The 24467-nt window shown below is 37.0% G+C and overlaps 1 protein-coding gene across 5 annotated transcripts in view; it reads right to left on the bottom strand.

Moving 5' to 3' along the window:
- Nucleotides 1–4900: 4900 nt before the first annotated feature.
- ZFPM2 (zinc finger protein, FOG family member 2) overlaps nucleotides 4901–24467 on the bottom strand; it is a 318344-nt gene continuing 298777 nt past the window's right edge. For all 5 annotated transcript variants that reach the window (XM_068672479.1, XM_068672481.1, XM_068672480.1 and 2 more), the window contains 3 exons: nucleotides 16264–16470; nucleotides 11814–12038; nucleotides 4901–8378 (listed from right to left, as the gene is read on the bottom strand). In XM_068672479.1, coding sequence (XP_068528580.1) covers nucleotides 5887–8378; nucleotides 11814–12038; nucleotides 16264–16470 — 2924 coding nt within the window. In that variant the 3' untranslated portion in view covers nucleotides 4901–5886. The remainder of the gene's footprint in view (nucleotides 8379–11813; nucleotides 12039–16263; nucleotides 16471–24467) is intronic.

Raw genomic sequence — 24467 nt, 5'->3', positions numbered from 1 at the left:
TGATGTTTGTGGAAAAAGGAACACAATGTTATTCCTGGGGGAGGTTCCTGCAGAGTGCAGGCAGTTTCCTCTGTTTGTGAAGTGGCTGTCACAAAGGGACACTGGCAACCTCTAGCACACTGAAGTTCAAAAAAATGACATCATGTCAACATCTCTCAGCTACTTATAACATTTAGTTCCATAAGATGAGAACTTTGAATGTATTTTAGTGTTGCTACACATTTCAATAACATTATAGTATGCTAATATATTAAAAACTGTAAACATTTTTTTAAACCCACCCAGACACTTCTCATAAAAGGAAAGGGATTTCTGAAATAATTTATGAAAGCATACTGCATGTCAAATTTTGTAACACATAAGCCTCAGTTGCTGATTGACCAATATTTTGACCAACATTGACCAATATTTTCTCAATGCAAAAAGACGGAAACTACTATGAGGGCAGAACACCCAAATCCTTTCTCACAATGCTGCAACTCTTAAAATCCCTAGCCTCTTTCTCTCTTTGTGGTCCAATGACTTTCACTTTGTTTTGCAGAACATGGTCTGGAGGGGAGAAGCAGTAAATATTTGCTGCTCTCTATCCCTGTAACTGTCCTCACAGCTACAGGTGGATTGTCCTGATAGCCATGGGAACTGATTAAAACTCAGCTGCTGAGGAACACAATGAAATTACCACTCCCACTTGGTGACTAGGCTATTTACAAAAAGTGAGCATTAAAATTATCAGCAGTGTAATTCAAAGTGTGTGTCCAACCCATTCTTTCATGGAATTCACCAACAAAGAACCACTAAGGTTCTGAGGAAGGTGACTACAATTTAGAGAGGAGTGAGTTTCAAGATGTGGGGCAGGATATAAGAGACTGGAGATGAGGAACAACTATGTGAATATTTCTAACCAACTCATTCATCTGCTTGATCTAACTTCTTAATGTAGTTTATCTTCTTTTCCTCTTTTGGACAAGTTGATCTCTTTGTATATGTTTTATACATACATTTATGTGCATCTGTGGATGGAGTGAGAGAAAGAAGTCGCAAACATCAGAAATAAGGTTTCCTGTTCACCCCAGCACAAAAGTTCTTGTTCCATGCTTGCAGTCACAACTCATTCATCTTGTGCCTTCATATTATGAAGAAACCTTAATTATGTGAGTGTAGATTTTCTGCCCACCTCCCTGCCCCATATTCTGTTTCACTCCATACACAAATGCCACCCTAATTATTTTAGTTGATTTTGCTATGGCAAAAATGGGTCTGGATTCAAAGCCGTGTCGGTGACCTATATGGGTGACTTCAGAGAAGAGGACCAGGCATGTCTGCAGGCTAACACAGCTGAAGCTTGGATATCTGATGTCTCTCTTATTTGCAATGGGGTTGCATTCATCTGTTCTGAGCTGTGTTTTTCCTGACAGTTCCTGGCAGCCCAGTGTCCCACCTGTGAAGATGATCTGCAGGTGGGAAGAACTGTCATTCCCTTCCTTATTGTCATCCTCCAGGAGAAGGAGACAACAAGTGCCAAAATCTTTGTACTGGCAATATTCAGCATTTTGGAATGATCTTCCAAGGATTGTGTCTCATTGGTATGTTTGACACTCTCAGTAGGCCTCATGGGGTACACTGCATTTTTGTAGTGCTAGTGCCTTGTAATTGCTGCCTTCTGTAGCCATCAGAGTACCCATACTACATTCTTCAGATTAACAAAATTCTGATTCCCATTTTCTTTACCTTCTTTGCCCATCATTCAGTTTATCCCCCATCACCATTCTTTTGTACTCATTGCATAATTTTAAGACAGGTTTTCCAGGTTGTTCAGAGCTCCTCCTCAGCCCAGTTTTTAAAGTGGTTCTGGTTTACAGCCCACGTCCACTCAGAAGAATAGATTAGCCCTCCTTTACCTCACCTTGATGATGGTTCTGGGTTTATTTTTTTATTATTTTTTTCCCCTCCCTTCTGCTTATCACATTCCTGTGGACAGTGCCTGGCAATGAGTGTAGTACCATTTGTAGCATTGAGAAAATGTCATCCTAATGCTATTACAATTAATTCAAGAGACATAGACATCAGTTTTTACCCTTTTCTCCTTGCATTAGACATGTCCACCTCATTTACGGTTACAATGAAAAAATCACTATAGTGTAAAGCATTCAAATAGAGATGTGAGACACTACATGACAAATGTGTGAAAATTGTGATACTAATGGGGATTCACCAGAGTCTTCAAAGCCTAAATTTGAGGATACAGACAAATAAATGAGGCAGACATGGACATGGCCAGAACATTTGTTCTTAGAACAGCAAGTAGGTGGGATGTTTTGTGAATAAGATCTTCCTTAAAAAGACAAAAGTTTTAATTTAAAACCCAGTGGACATTCAGTGCATCAGGTGTCTGGCAGGATTCAGCTCTTCTAGATATTAGGCCTTCATATAAAGCAGATTTACTTGTTTTATCATAAAAACAGGAAATTTTTAATGCCTTTTGTTGAGCTATTCATTTCCACTTACTAGCCCCAAAGATTTATTCACTGACTCCAGCTGACGGAGAATAATTAATCCAAAGTATTCAACAGAGGTGGTCTACTTCCTGCTCTTCACATAGGCAATTTGATATATAATTAAAAAACCTACAAAATCTCACAGTTTATATTCAACAGGAGTTCTTAGTAATAGACAGTTTACCTGTTCTAGTATAACTTTGAAGTAATTCATAAATTTAATCTGAAGAGACTTGAAATAATAATTTGGTCAGGAAGCAGAATTACTAAGCTAATTGATGTAAATATTATTTATGACTTAAAATATAAACACGTTTAAAACCCTCTGCTGGGATTAGGACAGCATTGTGCAAAGTGGTTTAAGAGACATGAGAGATCTTTCTGACCAAAGAATTTATGCTCTTAATTCAGATGAGCAAATAAAAAATGTGCAATAAAGAAATTGAAAAAAAAAAAAATCAGAAATAGTATGTAAAGTTATAGGAAAATATGGTTCCTGAGACAGGTGAGCAGATATCTGCTTTCTATTTTCTAACAAGTGTATAAGAAAACAAATGTCAGTAATCTGTAGTTGCTATTCACCTAGCTAATGTGATGTTTTACTTCAGAGAGTGTGAGGATGTAACCTTGGGGTTTAGCATACATCAGAGTTGTTAGATGCTCCAGTGAAGTGAGCAAAATGTGCAAAATGTGTGTAAAATTCAGTAAAACTATATCCACAGATGATCAGACTCTGCTTGTTTTGAATGTATAAAAAAGGGACCAGTCAACCAAATAGTTATAGAGAGAAAATGCCACCAGGTATATTCTGTGCTGTGAAAGCAATTGGATGAGCCATAGGAAGAACATAATACAGCATGTCAGGCTTTAAATTATTTCTGCAATATATCAGGTACCCTAAACATTTCCAGATCAGAAATGTTCTGTGATAAGGCTTTTCCCTTTTGGCACCACTTTTCAGCTGGGTACTCCCTTTAACCTTAATATTTTCTCTCACTTTCTCATGGCATAAACACTTCCCTGGAGCTTAGCACTGTCATTTACACTACCTGTGCCGTTCCAAACAACTTCACCTAAAAGTTTTGCCTATACACGTGGAACTTTCAGAATCTCTTTAATTCAGTCCAGATGTAATCACTTGGTTCTTTAAACCAATTTTGTACAATGGATGATTTTCAACATAATGTTTGCTACCAAAAAGACCAAAATGTACCATCTACCTTAAATATTGTGGATACCTTAAATATTGTGGATTCATGGATATACTTGTATTATATTTTCTAATAAATGTTCAATTGATAATCATGAATGATTTGTTTGTTTTACCCTCCTGGTGTGTGTGACACATGTCCTCCTTCGTGAGATTTATTACCCAAAGTATTTGTTATAGGAACAATTTTGGTCCTACTGAAATTAATGTATACACTTGTCTTTGTTGGGAGTGAGAACTGGCACAATTTTATGCATCTTTATTTTATATTTTAGGCCCAGCTAAACGCCAGAGTTGCAAATAATACCTCTTAAAATGCTTTTTATATTTTTGCTACCGGATCACACAGAATCATAGAATCAACATGTACCTGTTCATCTGTACTTGCAAATATAAAAGGACAAATTCAGTTTCAAAGAATACAGGGCAGGGTTGCTGAAGGTTGGTGGTATTGCATATTTTTATGCTAGACCCTAGCTGCTTGGTTGAAATATCATCCTTTTATGTTTTTGATTCTAAGTTGTTTCTTTGGCTTGTACAGGAATTAAATTAACTACAAATGTTTATGTGATATATTCAGGTTATGGCTTTGCTTTCAAATTCATAGGATGAAAAATGCATCAATAGTTCACTTTTATAATGTCAATTTTTTAATGAAAACAGTGTACAGGAGACTGAACAATTGCAAGTGAAGGATATTAATTGTGCATTTGTTCAGACTTCAGTATAAATTATTGAATAGTAATTTATATATTGAATTAGTGGAGCAAACTGCTGTTCAATTTAAGCAACTGTTATTAGTTGTTTTTCTTAAGACTACTGAAAACAAAAAGAATCATACTAGAGATATTATGAAGCAGATTGTTTCACTGATTTTGACATATGGAACTACTGCCAGGGAAATATGTCTTTCTTAGCTCCAATAAAGGGAACAGCCTTCTTGGTTTCAGACCTTCATATTTCAAATTTTAGTTCACTACCTTGTATTAGGTTTGGTTGTGCTAGTGACCTGTCAGCAAGGACTCCCTCAAAGTGGAGGCATCCTTTATATTTATTTTGTCTTTGGTCACTTTGCTCCCATTGAAGAGGGGGCAACGTTAACCTGTTTCTAAGAGTTTCTTTACAGTTTGTGAATGCTAAATCCTCCCTTTTGGATTATAATAAAACAAATTTAAAGAAATTACTGCCAAACATCTCCAATGATCTGGAATTTTATTCCATCCATATACATGCATAGTAACAACATTTGTTGAGAAATTATTTCTATCAGAAGTAGAACATTATCTTTGTGATCACCAGTTGCAGTATTGCTACTCTTATATTTAAATATATCTTATATATGAATTAGATTCATAATTGCAGCATTGAGTTTAGGGTTTTGTTTTAGACTGTGCCTTTCAAAAGATAAAACTGATTGATATGACCTCATTACTTACAATACTGCTTCCAGTAATTTTGTTCATTCTTTATAAAGTATTGCATTTAACAGCAAAGGTTTAAAAATTGAGACAGAGATGCATCAGCGAAAGAAAATACAAGTACTATACAAGAAAAAAATTGCCATCTTCATTTAACGTACGTTTCAGGTTAAGAAAGTGGACAGAAACATACTGCTACATACAAATGCAAAGCCTAATGACTAAGGTACTGTATCTGCTAAAATATAAAGTGCAAACTGAGCCCAATTGTTCAAAAAATTGAAATTTTAAGGCGAACTTTACAGCATAGTTGAAACTTCTTTGCAAGTTATATTTTAGCATATACATATATTTGCAACAGCATATAAGAAAAAAAAATCAGGATACACAAGTGCTTTTGAAGCTATTTCTAAAATGCTTTTCTGTATTGTTTGTGACTATTTTCATTAAAATCTACTATACAGTGCAAACCATATGTGCTACACAATAACTATACAATAACATTACAAATGACTTTAATATAAAGTTTTTAAATAAAAAATAACATAACTACAGCTATGAATACTGCTGGTAAAATAAATTAATATTTTTGAAAATGGCACCAATAATACACTTTACTAATGGACTGTAATGAAATTACACCTTTAAGTCTTCAACTTGGCAATAGTGAAATCTCCTGATTGTCCAGATGTAATTCAAACAGCTTTCTTTAGACTGTATGGAACAATATGCTAAACACAGGTACCAAAGGTGACCAATTGTTTCATTTGACATGTTCTGCTGCATGTGACGAGCAATAAAACTTCTTATGAGTTATAAAGTTTGAAAGATTGTTGAACTGGATGTCACACAGTCGGCAATACTTTCCACTGGTTGGGGCCTGGGTAGAACCATTCACTCCTTTAGCTATACTAGACAACTGTTCCTCTGCTGTAGGAATTGCTGGAGAGACGTTTTCATTTGCAGTTAAGGGATTCTCAGAGATCCAGGAAGGAGACTTGTGCCCATCTTCATGCGGAGGATTCTGGGAAATGTTCTCCTGTTGTGGGTTTGCTGCAGGTCTTTCCTCCTGTTTTAGTCCCCCATTAACTATTACCATGCCTCGGTTTTTTGGCAATAGTGGAAGAGACTCTTTCTTCTGCACAGCACATCCATTTGAAGGAGCCTGGCCTTTAGGAGATTCACTTTCTGTATTTGTGCTTTGATCTAAATCAGTATTATGAATGACGAGAGAACCAGAAATGTAATCACTTGGCTTTATTCCATAATATGGAGAAAGCTGATCTGCTCCTTTAGCTTTCTTTATTGCTCCAGGGTAAAGGCATTGTGGAAGAAACAAATGTTTGTTTTCTTCTTTTGTAGCAATAAGCTGGGCTGCTTCACTAAAGACTTTTAGTCCTTGAAGTGTCGCTAAGTGTGTGGAAAATAAGTTTCCATTAGGAGAGGACTGTTTCGAGTTTCCATTTTTCTCACATTTAATTATGCTTCTTTCATAGCTGACATCTGGGCTGTTTCTTTCACTTTCTGGGTTTTGAAACACCTTACTGTCAAGCTGTCCCAGGTCATTACGCTGATGGGCAGTGACAGGGCAAAAATTCTGCTTATGAGCCAGGTAGTTCTCTACCTTGTTAAAACTTATCTTGCATACTGTGCACTCATGATAGTCCAGCAGCCTTTTGGGAGAGGTGGACGTCCTCTCTGACTGGGGTAAGCATTTTTTACTGAGATCTATTGGCACATCCATCTCCAGGCAAGACACAGTGGAGTGGGGAGTATCACACTTTGAAACTGGAACACACTTGTTAATAGACAGTGATGTTTCAAGATGCTTTGACACTATTCCTGGAAATATATCACATCGTGGATGGTAACATTCTCCAAGACTTTCTGTTGACTCTTGAGTAGATGTACATGGATTGCCAAGATTAGCCACATCCAGAAATCGCTGTTGTACTAGTGGTGGCCTTTGCTCTTGCTCTGGTAGGCACATCTCATACATCTTTCTCCGCTTCCGTGTACGCATTGTTCTCTGCATGGCAGGCACTTTGTTGGAAGCAGACCTCTTCAGTGGGGGATCGTGGCGCGTGGCACAGTAATACTGCTTGTGGACCATGTATGTTTCATGTCTGCTGAAAGTAATATTACAAGCTTCACATGTGGTCTTATTAGGATCACTCTCCCCTTCTACTAAAGAAGCATTGGGATTCTTCACGTCAGAAGGTTTTCCATTTATCTTGTCATCACCGTTGCTTGCAGTTGATAACTTCTTAGCTTGTGCTGTGAAGTCTTTTTCATGACCTTTATTGTTTGGCCCAATCAAATCTAAAACATTGGAAGAGTTAATGCAAGATGTCTGCAAAAGCTGATTCTCTGGATCTGATGTGTGAGGAGCTGTATTCAGAATGCTTATAGAGCTTTGACCATTACTGGGACTTACAGCTTCTGGCATTTTCTCTGGAACACTAGAAAAATCTGGTGACTTTGCCATCTGCTGCCATCGGCTGCTGCAGTAGTGCTTTTTGTGCACCAAGTAGTTGTCCAAATTATTGAATGTTATGTTGCACTCAAAACACGTAGCTCCTTTTGGCATCAAAGGACTGTAAATTACTGGAGGATAATTGCTGCTTCCATGCCTCAGCCGCCGGTGGACCAGTTCAGACATTTTGGCTAATATCTCTGAAGCCTGAGGAACCACAGTGATGTCCTGGGGAAAAGCAAACTGTGAAAGAAAGGGTCCCATTGGGAAAGAAGGACCAATATTAGGCTGAACTGGCGATGAGGCAAGTCTTGGACTAGATGGTTCAGATTTTATTTTAGTGTATGATAAACTTTGCTTGTTTGTTGCAGGCTGTGTTTCTGGCCTCTGGTTTGGAAGAAAAAGCGGAGCCTTTTTTTCACATTTATCAAGCTCTGTATCAGAACTTGCGTCTTTAGTCTGCATGGACTTTTGGCCCTGGGGAACATCATTTCTACTCAACAGGTCTGTTGCTGGCTGTAAACCTTCCTCATTTCCACTTGGAGAATGTTCAATGTCACTTTCTCTCTGAATCTTGTTGCCAGAGACATGTAATTCTTGGTGCTGCAGTAGCTCCCTCTGAGTTTGGAAGCCAAAATGGCAGTGATTGCATCTAAAGGCAGCTTGAGTAAGATGCGAGAACAGGTGCTGATGAAAGTTAATCACCGAGTCTGCAGTATAAGTACAAACTGTGCATTTCAGACTAGCACCAGGTGGGAGAAATTCTTCCATTTTCACTCCTATAGAAAAGATAAATAAAATACAAGTTAAAGTGACCGTTGTCCCCTTCAGAAAATATACAGGAAAATCAGTTGCACAGAAGGTACAAACACAGTAAGAACAACTAATTTTCTCCTGATGGGAATCTTGCATAGATTTTAGTCACTCAGAAAATACTTGAATTGGTTCTGAATTTCTTTCCTCAAATTTCTAGAGGAGATTCCCAGACTTCTGCTCTGCTGTGGAGAGCCTTAGTATTTATGTGCACTCAGCAGAGATGAAGGGAATGAAAGAAAAAGGGAAAGGATAAAAATAGACAGGACTTATTCTAAATGGAAAGGCCTTAAAAATTATAGTTTTAACTGAGGAGACATAATGTTCTCCACACACAATTACTAGATATTTTGAATGCACAGAAAGCACATCAAGGTCAAAAAATGCAAGATTATTATGTGGTTTCTTTAAGGTACAGCCCTCAAACTTAGGGTGCCTGAAAGAGTACAAGTAGCACTTTGCACATTACTGATGATCAACTTTTTGATTCCACAAGTTGGCTGTAGTGTGGTAACAACATACAGAACTACCCTCATCAGAAAGGACTCATGAGTTGTATTAACTGTGAACGTAGGATGAGAAATAAGACATGGTTTCATGAGCATTTTATCTCTCACATATAAGCTACTGCTGTAATACAACAACAGCTTTCCCTATCAAGAACAATACATTCAAAGCCATCTTATAATCATTGCTGAAACACAAAAAATATTTCACAATATTTTGAAAGTAGAAATGCTTAAAAAGAGATAAGACCAAATTTCTGTTTTGCAACAACACAGAAACAACACAGATTCTGAATACTTGTAGACAACAAAAGCTGGAAAACAATTGGTAGGGATTGTATTGGAAATCTAAATGAAACATGGATATTGGTTCCGTGAACACACACATGCATGTGCCTTGGTCAGATAAACTACATTTGTGGCAGTGGAACAATATAAAGCTATAAGAATATTGTGTCTCAATCTGTGTGAAGCCATTCTGTTGATCTGGAGGTCCTTACTTCACTTTGAGCATCACTATTTCTCACATTTGTGAGATACATTTAGAATTTGAACTACTCTGGGCCTCAGAGGACAGAACTGTGCAGAGGAGACACACAGAACTTTAATTATTGCTTGTTCCCTGTCAGGCACTTTTTTGCCAGGAGGACACAAGAAGCTTTAGCTCCTCCACTGCTGTGATATGGTGCTTTCACATTACATAGTGCAGTCATAGTGAAGAATCTCTATAGAATTTCTGTTTCAGTTGGGGCTCCATGCTCCAGTGGCGTAGGTCTGCTACAGCCCCTAGTGGGCCCTTCCACAGAAGCTGAAGGAAAACAAGCATTAGGTTACAGGGTATTTGGAAGAGGAATGTCTCATTCTTACTGCAGAAGCAGCAGTATAACTTGTGATAATCTGTACAGAAGAATTAAAGGTTGGCAGGATCTTAGAGAGAGACTAATGGAACTAACTACTTTGTGGCTAAAACAGAGGAGACGGCTTGAGTTTTAGTCTCTGATCTAATAAGTACCAAAAAATTCTTACTGAAAGTTCAGCCAGATGAACCTATGCCTTTCAAGAAACACAGATGCTTATCTCTAGGTTGCAAGAAGAAGAAGCAGTCACTCATAGCTCATATCTGCAAACTCTCTCTACACGTAAGTCAATGATATTGCAAATGCAAAGAGTCGAAGCAACTGTCTCAGACAATGGCTACAATTTCAGAGAGAAATGAAGTTGTTGTCTTCCAAGACTACCTGGTTTTAGTTATTAGACTGTAAGACATTCTGAGCTGCTTTCGTTCACCCTTACTGAAGCTGTTCCACTAATCACTGAACACTGAAATCTTTGCTAGGCAAGAGAGACAGAAAATGGCAATAAACTGATACTCAAAGTCAAGATATTGAAGCACAAAAATATCTGACCTCTAAATGAATGGCTAAGTACTATCTGTGCTGTTAGGAAGTTTCCCACTCTTCTAGTCCTATTCAGTGAGGTAACAAACTCTGAAGAAAAAGCCAAAACATATGATCTGAGACCGTGACTTCTATGGGATAATGCACTCATTAGCAATGCCTGAGGATCTTTTTTTGTCTCCTGCACTAAACCTTTCTGATTAGATAATTAAGTATATATACTGGGACAGAGTTGAGGTGGTATAGAAATTTGTCTAACTTTTGTGTATTTTAAAATGTCTTCCAACATCCTGGTTCAGGCAGCTTCCACAGTGTATTTCTTTTCTTTTTGAATAAGGAAAATATAATTTGAAAAGCATCAGAAGAAACTTTGTCACATCTTCACAGACGGGCAGACGGGACAAAAAAAGAAAAAAGGCAGCATGATGCTTCCTAGGATTGTAATTGCTGCCCAAGTATCAGAGAAATGTTTTTCACTTCACTAAGTGCACATTCACTAAGTGCACAGAGCAGACTTCCTCTTTCCTATGAGTCAAAAAGTCAAATCAGGCTTTCTTCTGTGAATAAAGCACAAATTATCATCCTTTACACTTCAGCCATTTAACAGGAGAATCAGGGCCCCTGCGGGACCCTTGTCTCTGTCCAGACACACCTCTGTACACGACACAACCAACATACCCACACCTGACACTGCAGTTTTATTTGCAGATTTTGAGTGCTAATGGAAACTCTAATGCAGAATGTTCTGCAAATTCAAAACCTGCAATCCCAGACCTAATTCAAAACAAATTCAAACAGCACACTCAGAAGACCTTCAGAGAGGGAGATAAGATTCCTGCTGAGTTTTGGATTTTTAATCTCAGGAATTTTTTAATCCCACTTTCCATAAAGCCAGTATTATCATTTTAACAACATGGACAAAGAAAACACTATCCCAATTCTATATTTATAAGGAGGAAAATATTATTTTTATGAAACAAGACAATAAGTTTTTATGAAACACATGCCCTGGAAAAACAAACTAAGGGTTCTTAACCCTGCTCCTGAAAGCCTCCTGCCTTTAAATCAGAAGCCTACTCCAGGACCCCAAGATGCTGTTTCAGAAGGAATAGGTGGTATGTCTCTCTCCACTGAATGTCAAAAGAGGGTACGTATATATGGAAATCTATGAGACTCACATTTGATGAATGGAATCATGAAGTAGTCTCTTAGAAAGTACATAAATCTCTGAGAAACTAAGAAGCAGAATTCTAATTGTGTTTGGATTCCTGAACTTTACCTTCACTGGTAAAGAAATGCTGCCTGTATGCACACATAGACCCATTAAGAGACAGCATTTAAATGAGATTTTATTGATTAGAGAAATGACTCTGGTTACAAGAGAGATGCTTGGTGTAGAATAAAGGTGGAGACAAACTGTTCCACTGAATATTTATAGCGAATAATTCTTCAGATAGGTAAATTTAGAAGGGGATGCAGGAAAATATATGGCACTTACCACTGTGAGAATTCAGGTGCATTTCCAGAGCTCTTGCATTAGAAAAACTTTTGGTGCACTGCGGAAAGGGGCAGACACTGGATATCTGTTGAGCACTGTCTTCATTCTCCTCTGACAGCTGAGGCCCCTCTCTTTGCCTCCCACTGCAGTAGTACATGAGGTGGGCCTGCAGATTCCGCTCGCTTCGATACCAAATGCCACAGGATTTGCAAGGGAATATGTCCTCTACAAGCAAATATAACCAGGTGCAGGTTAGCCACAGTGCATTCAGCGCCAACCAATTAACACAGCAGGATTAATTCCCTTCCCTTCCCCATTAAAAACATGTTTATTTAAAAAAATATTGAAAGCAGAGCCACAGGTTTATTAAAATGTCACTTGCTAAACATGGGAGACAGCAGTTTCTTTTAAAATTAATTTTTTAAAATAGTTGATATAAAAATAGCTGGATTTTTTTGGCACGTAAATATTTAAAAATGAAATAAAGTTACTTGTTTGATGAGAGTATGCAGTGCCAATTCAAAAACTAAGCTGTATTTCCAACACATCATCACACAATAGGAGACACCTTTCAGTCATGCTCTTTTTTGTGCGCATGCACAAGTCTTTTCAGCACCAGGCCTTGCAATTTGTGAGTGCTAATTGGAGATCATTCTGAAGAATGAATGTTTATGCAGTTATCACTGTAAAATCCTGTTGCTCTGATATCCTGGAGGCCAAACTAGATTATGTTTCTTTTACATCATGTAGCATTGAATGTAGTATTATACTAAGCAGCATGTTTATTTCCTGGGTTCTTGTTATCAATACTAGAAGTTAAAATTTCCAGTGTACTTTGTCCTCGTATTGTTGATAAATTGTTACTGTTCCACTTTTCACAATTCAAAAGGGATATTTGCTAAGAATAATGGAATTTCTCATTGTCTTTTATCCTGAAGCGTCAGCATCCTCTCTGAGGGGAAGACAATGGAGAGGTTGCACAGAGTGCTTCCCAGCAGCAGAGGGAGTAGATATGTTGAACATGTACTGGAGGCTACATACTTTACTCACATGAAGACTAATAATGAACACTGTATATTTACACAAAGCAGACAGATATATGGTTGTTAATATCCTGTCAGAAGGATACCTTACACAGTGCATTTTCTGTATCTGTCTCAGAAGGATAAAAGACCTGTTTGATCTTTCTGAAAGCCGAACTTGTTATCCTATCAGTAAGAACAAGGACGAAATCCTAGCCCTCTAGGGTACATATATACTAGTAAACTAAAACAGTGACAGGGTCTAGACTGGAGTACTGGAACTTCTTTTTTATATTATTAAAACATAAGGATGGTCCTTTCCACACTTTTGGCTTAAATCAGTTAACATCTTCCCCATTTCTGGATACAGTTTGGGAGTTACTATAGGCCATGTATCATTCCCTGTAATTGGTCTGGATGCTTCTCACTTGTTTTTGAGACTCGGAGAGGATAAAAGTATGAGTGTAGCCACAGTGTGCCAGCTGACTGCAGGATCAGAGATCAGGCAATTGTAGTTAATGTTAAAATGTTGATCTTGGTTAACACCAAAACTCCCACTGACTGCAGAACAAAAAAAAAAAGGGCAAAGTTGAAGGTAACAGCCCACTAAAATGGATGAATCTTTTATTTGCTAAATCTCAGCAAATGCAGACAAAATTTACACTTTGCTTCACAGATTGCATGCTAATGCTTGTCTACTTCTCTGCTCATGAATTTATATAAAATATTTTCACTACTGCCAGTGTTTATTCTTCCTTCCCCACTAAAAAAATGTGCATGACACAAACATTTAATGGAGTCGTTAGTATTCAATATACCACTATTAAGACATTACTGATATGGATCACAGCATTTGAAATGTCTATCTCATGTGAAACCTGACATTTCAACATTTGTTTTTGGCTTTAAATCATTTCAAAAAGTTGAACCACTGAGGTTTTCTTAGAAGAGAAAGTCCAAAGGACAGTAATACAAAATTTTGATTGTGGGTAAGCGTGTCCCATTTGAATTCATTTGACAACATTCCATCACAGAATTTAACTTTCTGATTATCTTAATGAATTTGACTCCAACCACCTTTACTTCCTGTGGGCTAGATAGCCCGGACAGACTGCAGCACGATGAATATGTGACTCTCCGTATGTGCCATGCAGAAGAAATACATTTGAAGATTTTTACGTGGTGGGAGGATGGAGTTCCACAGAGAATAATGTATAGAAATAGGATCTGAAACTATTAGTCCCCTAAAGCAATGCAAAATAGATAAAGGTCACTCTGAGTTAATGTTTAAAATATTTCAATTTGTTTCAACAGATAGTTTCAAAATATTTCAGTAGATTACTTCAGAAAACAAAATATTGAAGTTCAAGCTGAATAAGCCAAGGGTAATATTCTGATTTTGATTTTTGAATAGGAAACATTATAAAAACCAACCCTACAACTTTTATTTTTTCTAGAAATCGAAATTGTTTTAGAGATCTGAATATAAGATGTCTCATTACAGAGCTAGATGTGCATTCAACATACTACTGGACTGACATTTGACTTGAGACTTTACTGAAGAAACTGAATTTCCTCAACCCAGTAATGAAAGGTAGAGACTTCCCAGTCTGGTCTGAGGCAAAAGTCGAAGGTTCTGGACAGTGAGACATGCTGCTTTAGCAGCCTCTGGAAGTTAAGGTTACTATGAGCTGCTGCTAAGCCTATAGAGTAAGATCAGATACACTACAAACTTTGATTCTTCTTGGCAGCAGAACTGGCAATGATCAGCGCAGCTTTCTCTCCGAAAGGCAGGAAAGTAACAGACATGCTTCCAGCAATTTGGTGCTGTAGAAATCTGGCTACTTTGCCAAAGCCCAGAGCTGGCCTTGCATGGTTTTGCACAAAACTGTATCTTCAGCTGAAAAAAGTTGCAAATGAGTCTTTATCCTTTACACTAGGTAACTCCTTCCATGGTGGCTTCCTTGTAGCTGTTGGCTATGAACAATGGTCTGCCTTAACTGTGGTAATTTGCTGGTCCATTTAAGGGGCTTCCAGCCCAGTATCTTTTGGAAAGATACTGTATGATGTTAATTGTTGGTTCTGCCAACAGAGATATCACCTCACAGCAGCCCCAGTGCTAGGGTAAAAATGCATGTCATTATCTAAAGTGCTTGAGATTGCTGTCAACTCTGTGAGAGGAAGGACTCAGATGACTTGGACAATTTAAGGTTTATCTTTTAAAACAGGCTAACAGTAAATATATAGCTATTACAGTTGTTTACACAGAACACCAGCAATGAAAAAAAAAAAAAAAAAAAAAGACCGAATCTGAATGAAAGGTGTTACCACAGATATTTTAATTAGTCCTGTCTGAAAAGCTTCAAGGTGTGACCGTTCATGACAATATTATTCCACATGAATCTGAGTGGCAGATCATGCGTCCGTGTGATTTAGGTGCGTTCACACCTGACATATTGTGTTCAGTAGCTCACTGTATCTAACCACACTACTTACAAACCACAGGAAGCATGGGGAGGTGTTATGATGCAAAGTCTTAACGGCCAGTCTAACAGAAAAAAAAAAAAAGAAAAACAACACTGAAAGAGATAACTATGTGTAGTAGGCCTAAATGATAAGTGGTGAGGACTATGGTAACATTTAAAGTTTGGAAAGTACTTGGTGAGGAGGGTGAGAAACTAGGGCTGTATAAAGGTAAAAAGCAGTAACACACACAAAAAAAAAAAAAGTTGAAGAAATGAAATCTAATTAGGAAATAATTCAAGTTGAACTGTCCCAGCTCAGTAACTCACTTATGTGCTAATGTCCCTCCTCTCTAAGGACAACACTTAATTAGATAGTATATTTTGTCCATGATAGGGTCTATTGATGTCTAGAGGACTTAAAAACATTCTTGGATAGCAACACTGAACAGTAAATACTACAATAAATCAGGGATGCTATAAGTAATGATCACTGCTGCATTTTGAAACAGCCACTGGAGAGATGTGTTCTATCTTTCCATTGACTGTTGTGAATTATTGCCAGAAGCTGCAACTAGAAGCAACAAGCTGACTTGAGCAGCAAAGGCTGGACTTTCTGACTTAACAGGCCTATCTCATCTGCTGTTTTAACAGTTTCTATCACCTCTGTGAGCAGATGACAGGACTGTGACACGAGGGCAGGTCTGATGCTCTGGGTGAGCTCAGCTGCCAGAATATTTTTCTTCCTCCTCTTGTCTGTGAGTTCATGTGAGATGATGGGGAAACCAACCCAGACTTTGAGCTGTGTGTTTTAGGTCATGCAATTTCTGTGGTCTTGAGTTCACTGTAAGATCTTTATGTTCTTTATGAATATGTTCATAATATATAAATTCATATAAATATCTATATGTTCTTTAGAATACTGCTGTTTTAAAACAAAGCCAGAGAATAGCATTCACCACTTACTGTTCACAATAGCTGTAGGCAAAATAGATGCCATTGCAGCTTGTTGAGGGAGCAATTGTATTGAGTCCAGCAGGCGTGCAGGATACATCCCTTCTGTAAGAGTCATCTGACTAGCAGCTTGCAGCCTTGAGTCAAAATCCACAACAAAGGCAATTAGCTCTTCACCCTCTGAGATGGCCTTGGTCGTGGTACACCAAAGCTGCCCTCCTACAGGAAAAGTAATAAAAAAGAAAATTTAATTGAAGATATCATATTCCAGAACTTAAACATCAGTACCATGTCTTTATACTCTTTTTTTTTTTTTTTAGTTTTGAAGGTTTGTTCAAGGGGAAGATGCAAATAAATTTCACATCTACCATATTCCTTCTATCAACATAAGAATTGTCAATGTACATGGAAAACAATTGGGGGATATTATTCCCAATTATTTGCAGCACTAATATGCATTTAGTTTTTCATTTTCTACCCTAAAAGGTCAGCATTATAAAAAACAAGGTGAAAATATTTCCACTAAACTTCCTGTGTATTTTTCGTAATTCTGTTTTATTTTGAATACCAAATCACAGCAAGATAAAACCAAACAGCTGAAAAAAAAAAAAAAAAAGACATCAGATTTCCTCTTAAGGACATTTTTCCCCTCCCTTATGTTTGCCACCATCTTTCTCTAAAAAATCTTCCCTTATGTAATATTCTTTGTAACATGACTGCTTTATCTCTGCTTACACTGACTGAACTTCCTGAAAAGAAGATATGCCAAAGATCTGTTTCATAAAGGCTTATTCAAATAAAGGTTTGTTTAAAAGGTGGGGGGAGGTGGAAGAACTTTCATCAAACAGTAAGATACACTATAGCTCTGTGCTGCAAATGTCACGTGTAGTGCATTAAAAAGAAAATTAACTATGCGAGTACATCTACTAATGTATTTGAATGCGATAGTGAATGCTCATTTATTTAACATGTTTAGACAGGCAAAGCACTTATATTGTGTTATCTACACTCTCAGGCCTAGATACATATCCAATACAGTTATGCCTGAAATAATGTTGCATACTTTATATGTTATAAAGCTTTTTTTTCCTCAGGTTTTGTATATATAGAAAAAGCTATATGTTGTATTCATTAGGCAAGCAAAAACTGTACTCGTTTTGATAAGTAATATTGCTGTGTTTATCTTTCGGCATAACTGCCTTTTCAACTGCACTTCATTTTTTTCCCCTCAAAGAGATTATAGTTTTAAAACAACTTGTTGCAAAAATCTGGTAGAGGAGATAACAACAGTGTATGATATGCCACAGCTAAATGGAAGAATTAGGACATTGTTTTAGAGAAATCTTGGACAATTAATTAAACCAGTCTATTAGCTTTCAAAGATGAGCAAACAAAACAGCATCAGTGACAATGTGTTTCAGTGGAAAAATAAAGCTAAGCTTCCAGACCTCAAAGTGGTGTAAAAGTTTCAAAGCAGAAAAGTGTCTTTGTATTCACCCTTTGGTAACACAGCAGTTGAAGGTGGCTCCAAAGTTTATATGAAATTTACTGTAATGGGACCAAAGCATGCTGTTTACAACTGTCCAAAAATCACAGCATTAAATGGTGTAAATCTGAGTAATTTCCTCTACAGAATAAGAAGATGAAACGTGAAGATAAATGTCTACAAATGCAGAATTCTAATGACCAAGCAGGAAATCAAACATTTGAAGAGCACAGTTGGACTTATTGTCTCATATAAGCAAAGAGTACAGAAGCCTTTGGAGTTAGACAAGTACAAAACCTGTTCAAGGGAGAACCAGGCTAAATTCCTAAAGCATAATTAATTAGTCTCATAGATAAAATACACGATACACACTGCAATTTCTCAACCTGAAACTGGGTACTCTCACTGTAAACAACACACATTTTATTTTCTGGGAGGAAATACGATTTCTATTATTAGTATGCGCTCCTATTTTATTTACATATGGAAAAAGTAATAATCAACGTGTTTGAGTCTATCTAATGTAGAATAAAAGCTCTTCCTACGCTGCATTATTCACTGAATTCCTTAATGAAATAAAAATGAGTCAATGCAGAAGAACCAACTGAGACTTTATCCCAGCAAACATCTTGACATGCTGTACCCTTGGGGAAGAAAAAAAAGGAAAAAAAAAAAAAAAAAGCAAGTGAAGTTGATTACTGGGTCTCCAGCTGTAATCAGGCTAAAAGGCTGACTCAGTCTCCTCGTGTTAGAGCTCCTTAGGGTGTTGACTCATGTCCAGCAGGAGATTACGCCAGGACAGCTGAGGAGGGTAGTGACCTCGGCTGCCTACTCCACCCAGCTCCTGGAGGCTGTCACACCTACGGCAGGCACAGCTGAATGGGATGTGCAACAGCTTTGCTCCCAAAGCAATTTCTAGCATGGTAAACCAGAACTATAGAATTTTAATCCACTCCTGCATTTGAATACAAACCTTCAGCCCAGGATAATTCAGACCCATGAAGTACAGAGTGATTTTCACATTTTCTACTCTAGAGAAAATGAGGCGTTTAAGTGATCATGGCATATATATCTATGATTTCAAGAGTCTGTGATATCTTGTTAAGTTAAATCCTTAGATGAACTCCCAAATGATGCATGCCTCCAGCTGTTGGAAATAAAGGGTATCACCTCTGCAGCAATTTTCATCCACTGGGACAGGACACAGCACAGTCCTCTCTTGTCCCCTTCTATGCTTGGTGTAAGGAAATACCTGGGGTTTTAGAAGACAGAAATGACTTCATTCCCCTTAATGCAGCACATAAAAATATCGTGGTCTTCATGGACATCGTGTGCATGTTGGAAGGGAAGTCTTCTTGAGTTTTGTATTGCATAGTCAGGAAAATGGAGTGCAGAGATCCTAACAGAGGTTTCTAAATTTAATAGGAAGTTCCAATTATTATTATCATATGAATTATGGTAGACATCCTTGATCCTTGTTAGGGATCACAGCTTCCTTACAGGTGGTGGTTACAAAACAGGAAAGAAGTTTTACTTCCCACAAACATTTCTACAAGCTAAAACACAACAGGCACGTACGTACACAGTGATATCTCAAGAGCACAACATATTTTCATAAAGCAAAGGGCAGTGTTAATGAGGGATTTTAAAAGGATAATAAGGATGGCTATAAATAGACTTTGCTAAGTACAGGTGGCAATGGAGAAGGAGATAGGAAGATGTTTGCTTGAAATATTTACAGAACATGAAGATTCCATAAGGAAATGTAAAAGCCTGTCATTTGCATGAGATGACATTATGGCTAAGCTGGCTTAAAAAATTTTAACCACTTGTTCTTTTGTCAGAAAAAACTTATGGAGGTGAAATAGTTCTGACAAAGCATTACCAGACCAAGTTGCTCTGTCCTAGGATAGACTCAGTCATCAAAAGAAGGAAACCTCCAGATAAGCTCTAATAAGGAAGAGTGACTGGGCCCCAGAAATGAAATAGCAGTTATACTACTTGGTTAGAAGGCAAGGCAATAGTAGACTGATGACATGGCCCTCTTCTTGCCCCTAATGAGTATGCTCGTCATCTATTTATAGTGAAGAGGGTCTTACTGGTTCTACACAAGTCTTATTTGTATTCCAGTGTAGGAGGGAAGTTTTTGAAATATTAGAAGGCTTTGTGACACTGAAAAACTATTTTCAATACTATTTCTATAGTCTAGTTCTGCCTGGAATTGAAATAAAAAATAATTCTCAAGCCTGCAATATTGTTTTATGTCTACGTTTAACAAGAAATGCACCTGCTTTGTAACACATACATGTCAGCAGCAGAAGAAAATAAAAATGTCCATAAACACCGTTTATGTATGTATTTCAATTCTTTTGCTAGCTCACATTGCAAGGAATTAGAAATGCTTATTTAATCACAGAAAGTTGGGAAAGTTAGAGAATATCATATTGTGCAAGCTAGAGCAAAAAATTACATTCCAATTGCATTGGCATAAGTTCTTTATCAAATGACATCAGGCACTGAAGCAGCTAACTGATACCTCCAGAGTTTCCACCAAACAGAAAGGTTATTTCAGGATTCTTTGTCTGCATCTTTCACGGCAAACATTTTTGCTGCTTGAAAAAACAAAACAAAACAACAACCAAACCAAACCAAAAACAACAACAAAAACTGCCCTTAAATAAATTAAACAAACAAAACAACAACAAAAAACACTTTATATGCAAAAGAAAAAGTAAGGTCTGATGTCCCTGAAAAACTGTGGACTTACTGTTCTTTGTAATGTTTATGATCAAGATTCTTGTGCAAACAGATCTGGTTCCTAACAGGAAGCTTATAAATCATACTCATAATTGCTGTCAAAACTGCACTGGAGTGTACTGCAAGTTTCGATAATAAAGAATAGAGTCACAGTTCAAACTTGATTACATTTTGGAAATTCATGCTGCTCTTACAAGAATCAGTGGTCTTAAATATCTTCTTCTCCTGCCAAATTTTTCACTTGCACTTTTTATTATTTATGAAATCAGTGTCTGCACAATGTCATACAGACCTCTGCTGATAAACTCTAATTAAGATTAAGACAAGCCTTTTGGAAAGGATCCCATCATTAGCAAACATGATAAACACAAAAATACTCCCTACTTGTCAACCAGGAGCAATTCAGTAACCTAACAGTATTATCTGTTGCTAGGCTACAGAGCTGACAAAGCTTCAATTATATTGTATGGCCATACCTATAGAATACTGTATAAGCAAAATGTATCTAATATAAAAGCATTTAACTTCATCCATGCTATCTGTAATTCATGGCTTCTTTCAATGGCAAAAATCAGGTTAATAATTACATAGCATGCTGGAAAAATCTTGGCGATGTGTCATGTTTGCACAATTTTTTCTAATTTATCTCTATGATTGATAGACATTTGCTTTGTAAAAATAATAAAATGCAAGCAATGGGATGCTGTAAACCAGAAACGCAACTACATCTGGGCTCATCAAGATATGGAACCACACAGTATAAAAAATATATAGTAAATTGAACCAATTAAATAATACTTAGATGCAGTAATACTCTATCTTGTATATTCAGAATAAGGACTACTGTGGTGAGAGATGCACATACTAATACTAAACTTTATTTAAGACAAACATCAAAAATACAATATTTTATTTATTTATTTATTTTTCCTAAACAGACCTTCATTTTTCCTCCGACATTGGGGATTATTTTTTTTTTTCTTAAAGCAACCTGGGATCAGCAATTTACTCTGAAGATTAAACTAAAGCAATGGACCTTCACTCTTTTTGATTCTCAGAACCCTACGACACTTCCAGTGAAGACAGAGACCCCAGAACAGTCATCCTTCAGACAGTGGGCTTTTTTTTTTTTTTCCCAGTTGCTTTTTGTAGATCTTAAGGAGTTATCATTTGGTGTCAATGGGTCACAATCAAAAAAAAAAAAAATTAGGACAGACTCCCCCATTAACTCCATAGGGAGGAATCATTTTCAAAATGAATGGAACCATAAAGCCTCTTGATTCATACTGCTGTTTTGGGGAAAGGTGACTTTGCAAGTTACTAAAAGCAACGTTTTCATTGAGTACAGCTGTTTCATGGAAGGCAGTGCAGGTACTTTTTCACAAATTAAGAAGAATATTGTTGATATAAACCTATATTCAAATGCAATCCCAGTTTTCCAGTCTCAGGTATTAGTCTGTTTTCGTTGCTGAACCATTAAGGCTTTTTTGTTTGTTTGTTTCTTGACCCAGAAATAGCATATGTCTTTCACAGAGGTTTAGGAAACCAATGGCAATTTCTATTGAAAACAATGTTCAGTGCCAGTTAATTCGGAAGTACTACTTTGGTATAGTAAAATTTGTGCTTACTAGATTTGATTGTGTTGCTGCGACAACATAATAGCCCATTTCCTGTATACACATCTTTTTGCAAGAAGGGTCAAAAGACTATCAGAATTTATTTAAACAACAGACTGTGTTACTCTTAGTGACTTCCAGGCATCATCAACTGAATTAAACTTTCCTCTCCCAATGAAATATTTCAATTTGTAAAAAATGATGCTTTTTAGTAGTGGCAATGGGGGTTGGAGTTTATTTATATTCCCTCCTTTGTTGCCCACGCTAAGCATTTAAGGAGAATTTGCACACCACAATGGGATGGGATCTTCATATTTGGGTTCCTCTCACTTCTCACCCATAGGGTTGTGAGTACCCAGCATAATGAATGCCATTTCAGTGCGGCACAAGTAACTGGGTAGATCTCATTTTTGACATGAACAAAGTACATATATCTATATGTAGACACATTGTTTAATAAAAAAAATATAATTAATTCAAATCCAATACTGTTGAAATTTTTGACAGTAGAGTGGTACAAGGAAGAGAACTTATAAATTATGTGTGCCCCTTCTTTGAAAAATGCTTTGGAGGTTTCTTTGTGCATTGGCAAATACAGTAGGAATATGAGGTATTGTGTGGATCCTCCTGCACAGCACCTGATAAAAGAATAAAGAGCTGTGACATATTCTTAAAACAATAGAGGAATTAAAGAGAAACAATGGGCCAGCTGCTTCATTAATACAATCAAAAGAGAGCCCAGCACAGAGGAGTCCAGATAATTAAGCACTACTCTTTTAGACCTTTTTTCTATAATAAATTTGCTAAAAATTTATTAACTACTTCATAGTTGCTACACCGATCTATGTACTTGTTTATTTAGGTTGATTAATGCCTTTTCAGGATTCTACAACATGCCAACTCATGGTTCATACAAGTTTTTGAATAAAATAATGTAAGAATAAGTGATATAGATCTGTAGTATATACAGCAATAAATCAAAAGCATTTTGTGAACAGTCTTTCCAGTTGCTAAATAATTCTTCACATTTTTCACTTGTGTACAAAAAATATATACTTTGCACAACATTTTTGCCGTTCATGTATTTTAATGCCAAGGTTCCAAATAAGTCTCCGTGAAGTATCTCAAAAATCATCCCTACTAATTCAGACTTCTCAAACTCTTAAAATAATAGTTTTAGTGCCATATTGAGATTAATGAGATTACTTGCCAGCATCTTCTACCATTTCTCCTTGTTTACCAATTAAACAGATTGCCAAAAGATACTTGACCTTTAATTTTAACTACCACTACATATTATAAGCGTACTGCCTGGGAAAAGAAAAAAAAAAAAAAAAGAATAAAATCTATCATACTGTGTAAAATTAAACTAATACAGTGGACAAACCAGTTCAGACACCACTTTTGCTATTTCTTTTTGTTCAGCATAAAATATGGAGCCTGCTTCATTTTTAACTCACTGAACAAACTGCAAAATAAAGGAACTGTAAGAGTGATATTTTTCAGAACAACAGAAGAACACTCAGCTTAAAGGCACTTGCCAAACTGAAGGCTGCTTTTAAATCCCTGCATTTTGAGATATAAAATGTCTGACCAGAAAGAGAGGAGAAAAGTACCCCCTAAGAATATAGCTCTTACTCCTGAACCTGAGTCAGCCTGAGCTTTGGGCCTGACATTGGCTCAGTCATATGGGATAGTTGTACTGTTTTTCTCAAAATAGATCGTTTTATAGTTAAATCTGTCAGGTAGATTTAGATCTAGTCTGTTTCTGTTACAGTTAAATCTACCAGATAGGTGGCAGAGTAAGGATGCAAAGGAAAATATAGAAGGAACTTTTCCTAGGGGACAAAAGAGTGCTCTAGGGGAGTGAACTCCCTAACCTGGCCTGTTGTGTGTCACTATAAGGGGTAGATTTTCCCTTGCTGCAGTATGGCTATGGCTACCATCACAAAATGCATTTCAGTAGCTAATTAATACTGCAAAAAGCTTGCAATCAGCTGAACCCCAAATGAAGAGCACTCTTTCTGAAGAGCAGGCAGTACAACGAACACTGAGATTTGACCCCTTATTTTTCCCCTGTTGTCTGCTAGCTTTTTGTTAGTTTGAGGATTTCTATTTGTTTCCTCCAATTAAATGTCTGTGTGTAACACTCAACAGAGTTCTATTAGGTAAAGAAGAAAAATAGATTAGTCTTCTGAAAATATTCACAGGAAAATAATGTGGTAATTTTATTTGCCATTTTCCCCCCTGATAGAGCTGTCACAGCTTATTTACCACAGGGGGAGACAGCTAAACCCATATCCTTAGAAGTTCTATGCATTTAAGAGGCTTATATATCTCTTCTGGGACCCTCGTTC

The sequence above is a fragment of the Anas acuta genome, chromosome 2 (genome assembly GCF_963932015.1).
Source record: "Anas acuta chromosome 2, bAnaAcu1.1, whole genome shotgun sequence".
NCBI classification, from domain to species: domain Eukaryota; kingdom Metazoa; phylum Chordata; class Aves; order Anseriformes; family Anatidae; genus Anas; species Anas acuta.
This window is presented reverse-complemented; position numbering and strand designations above follow the sequence as displayed.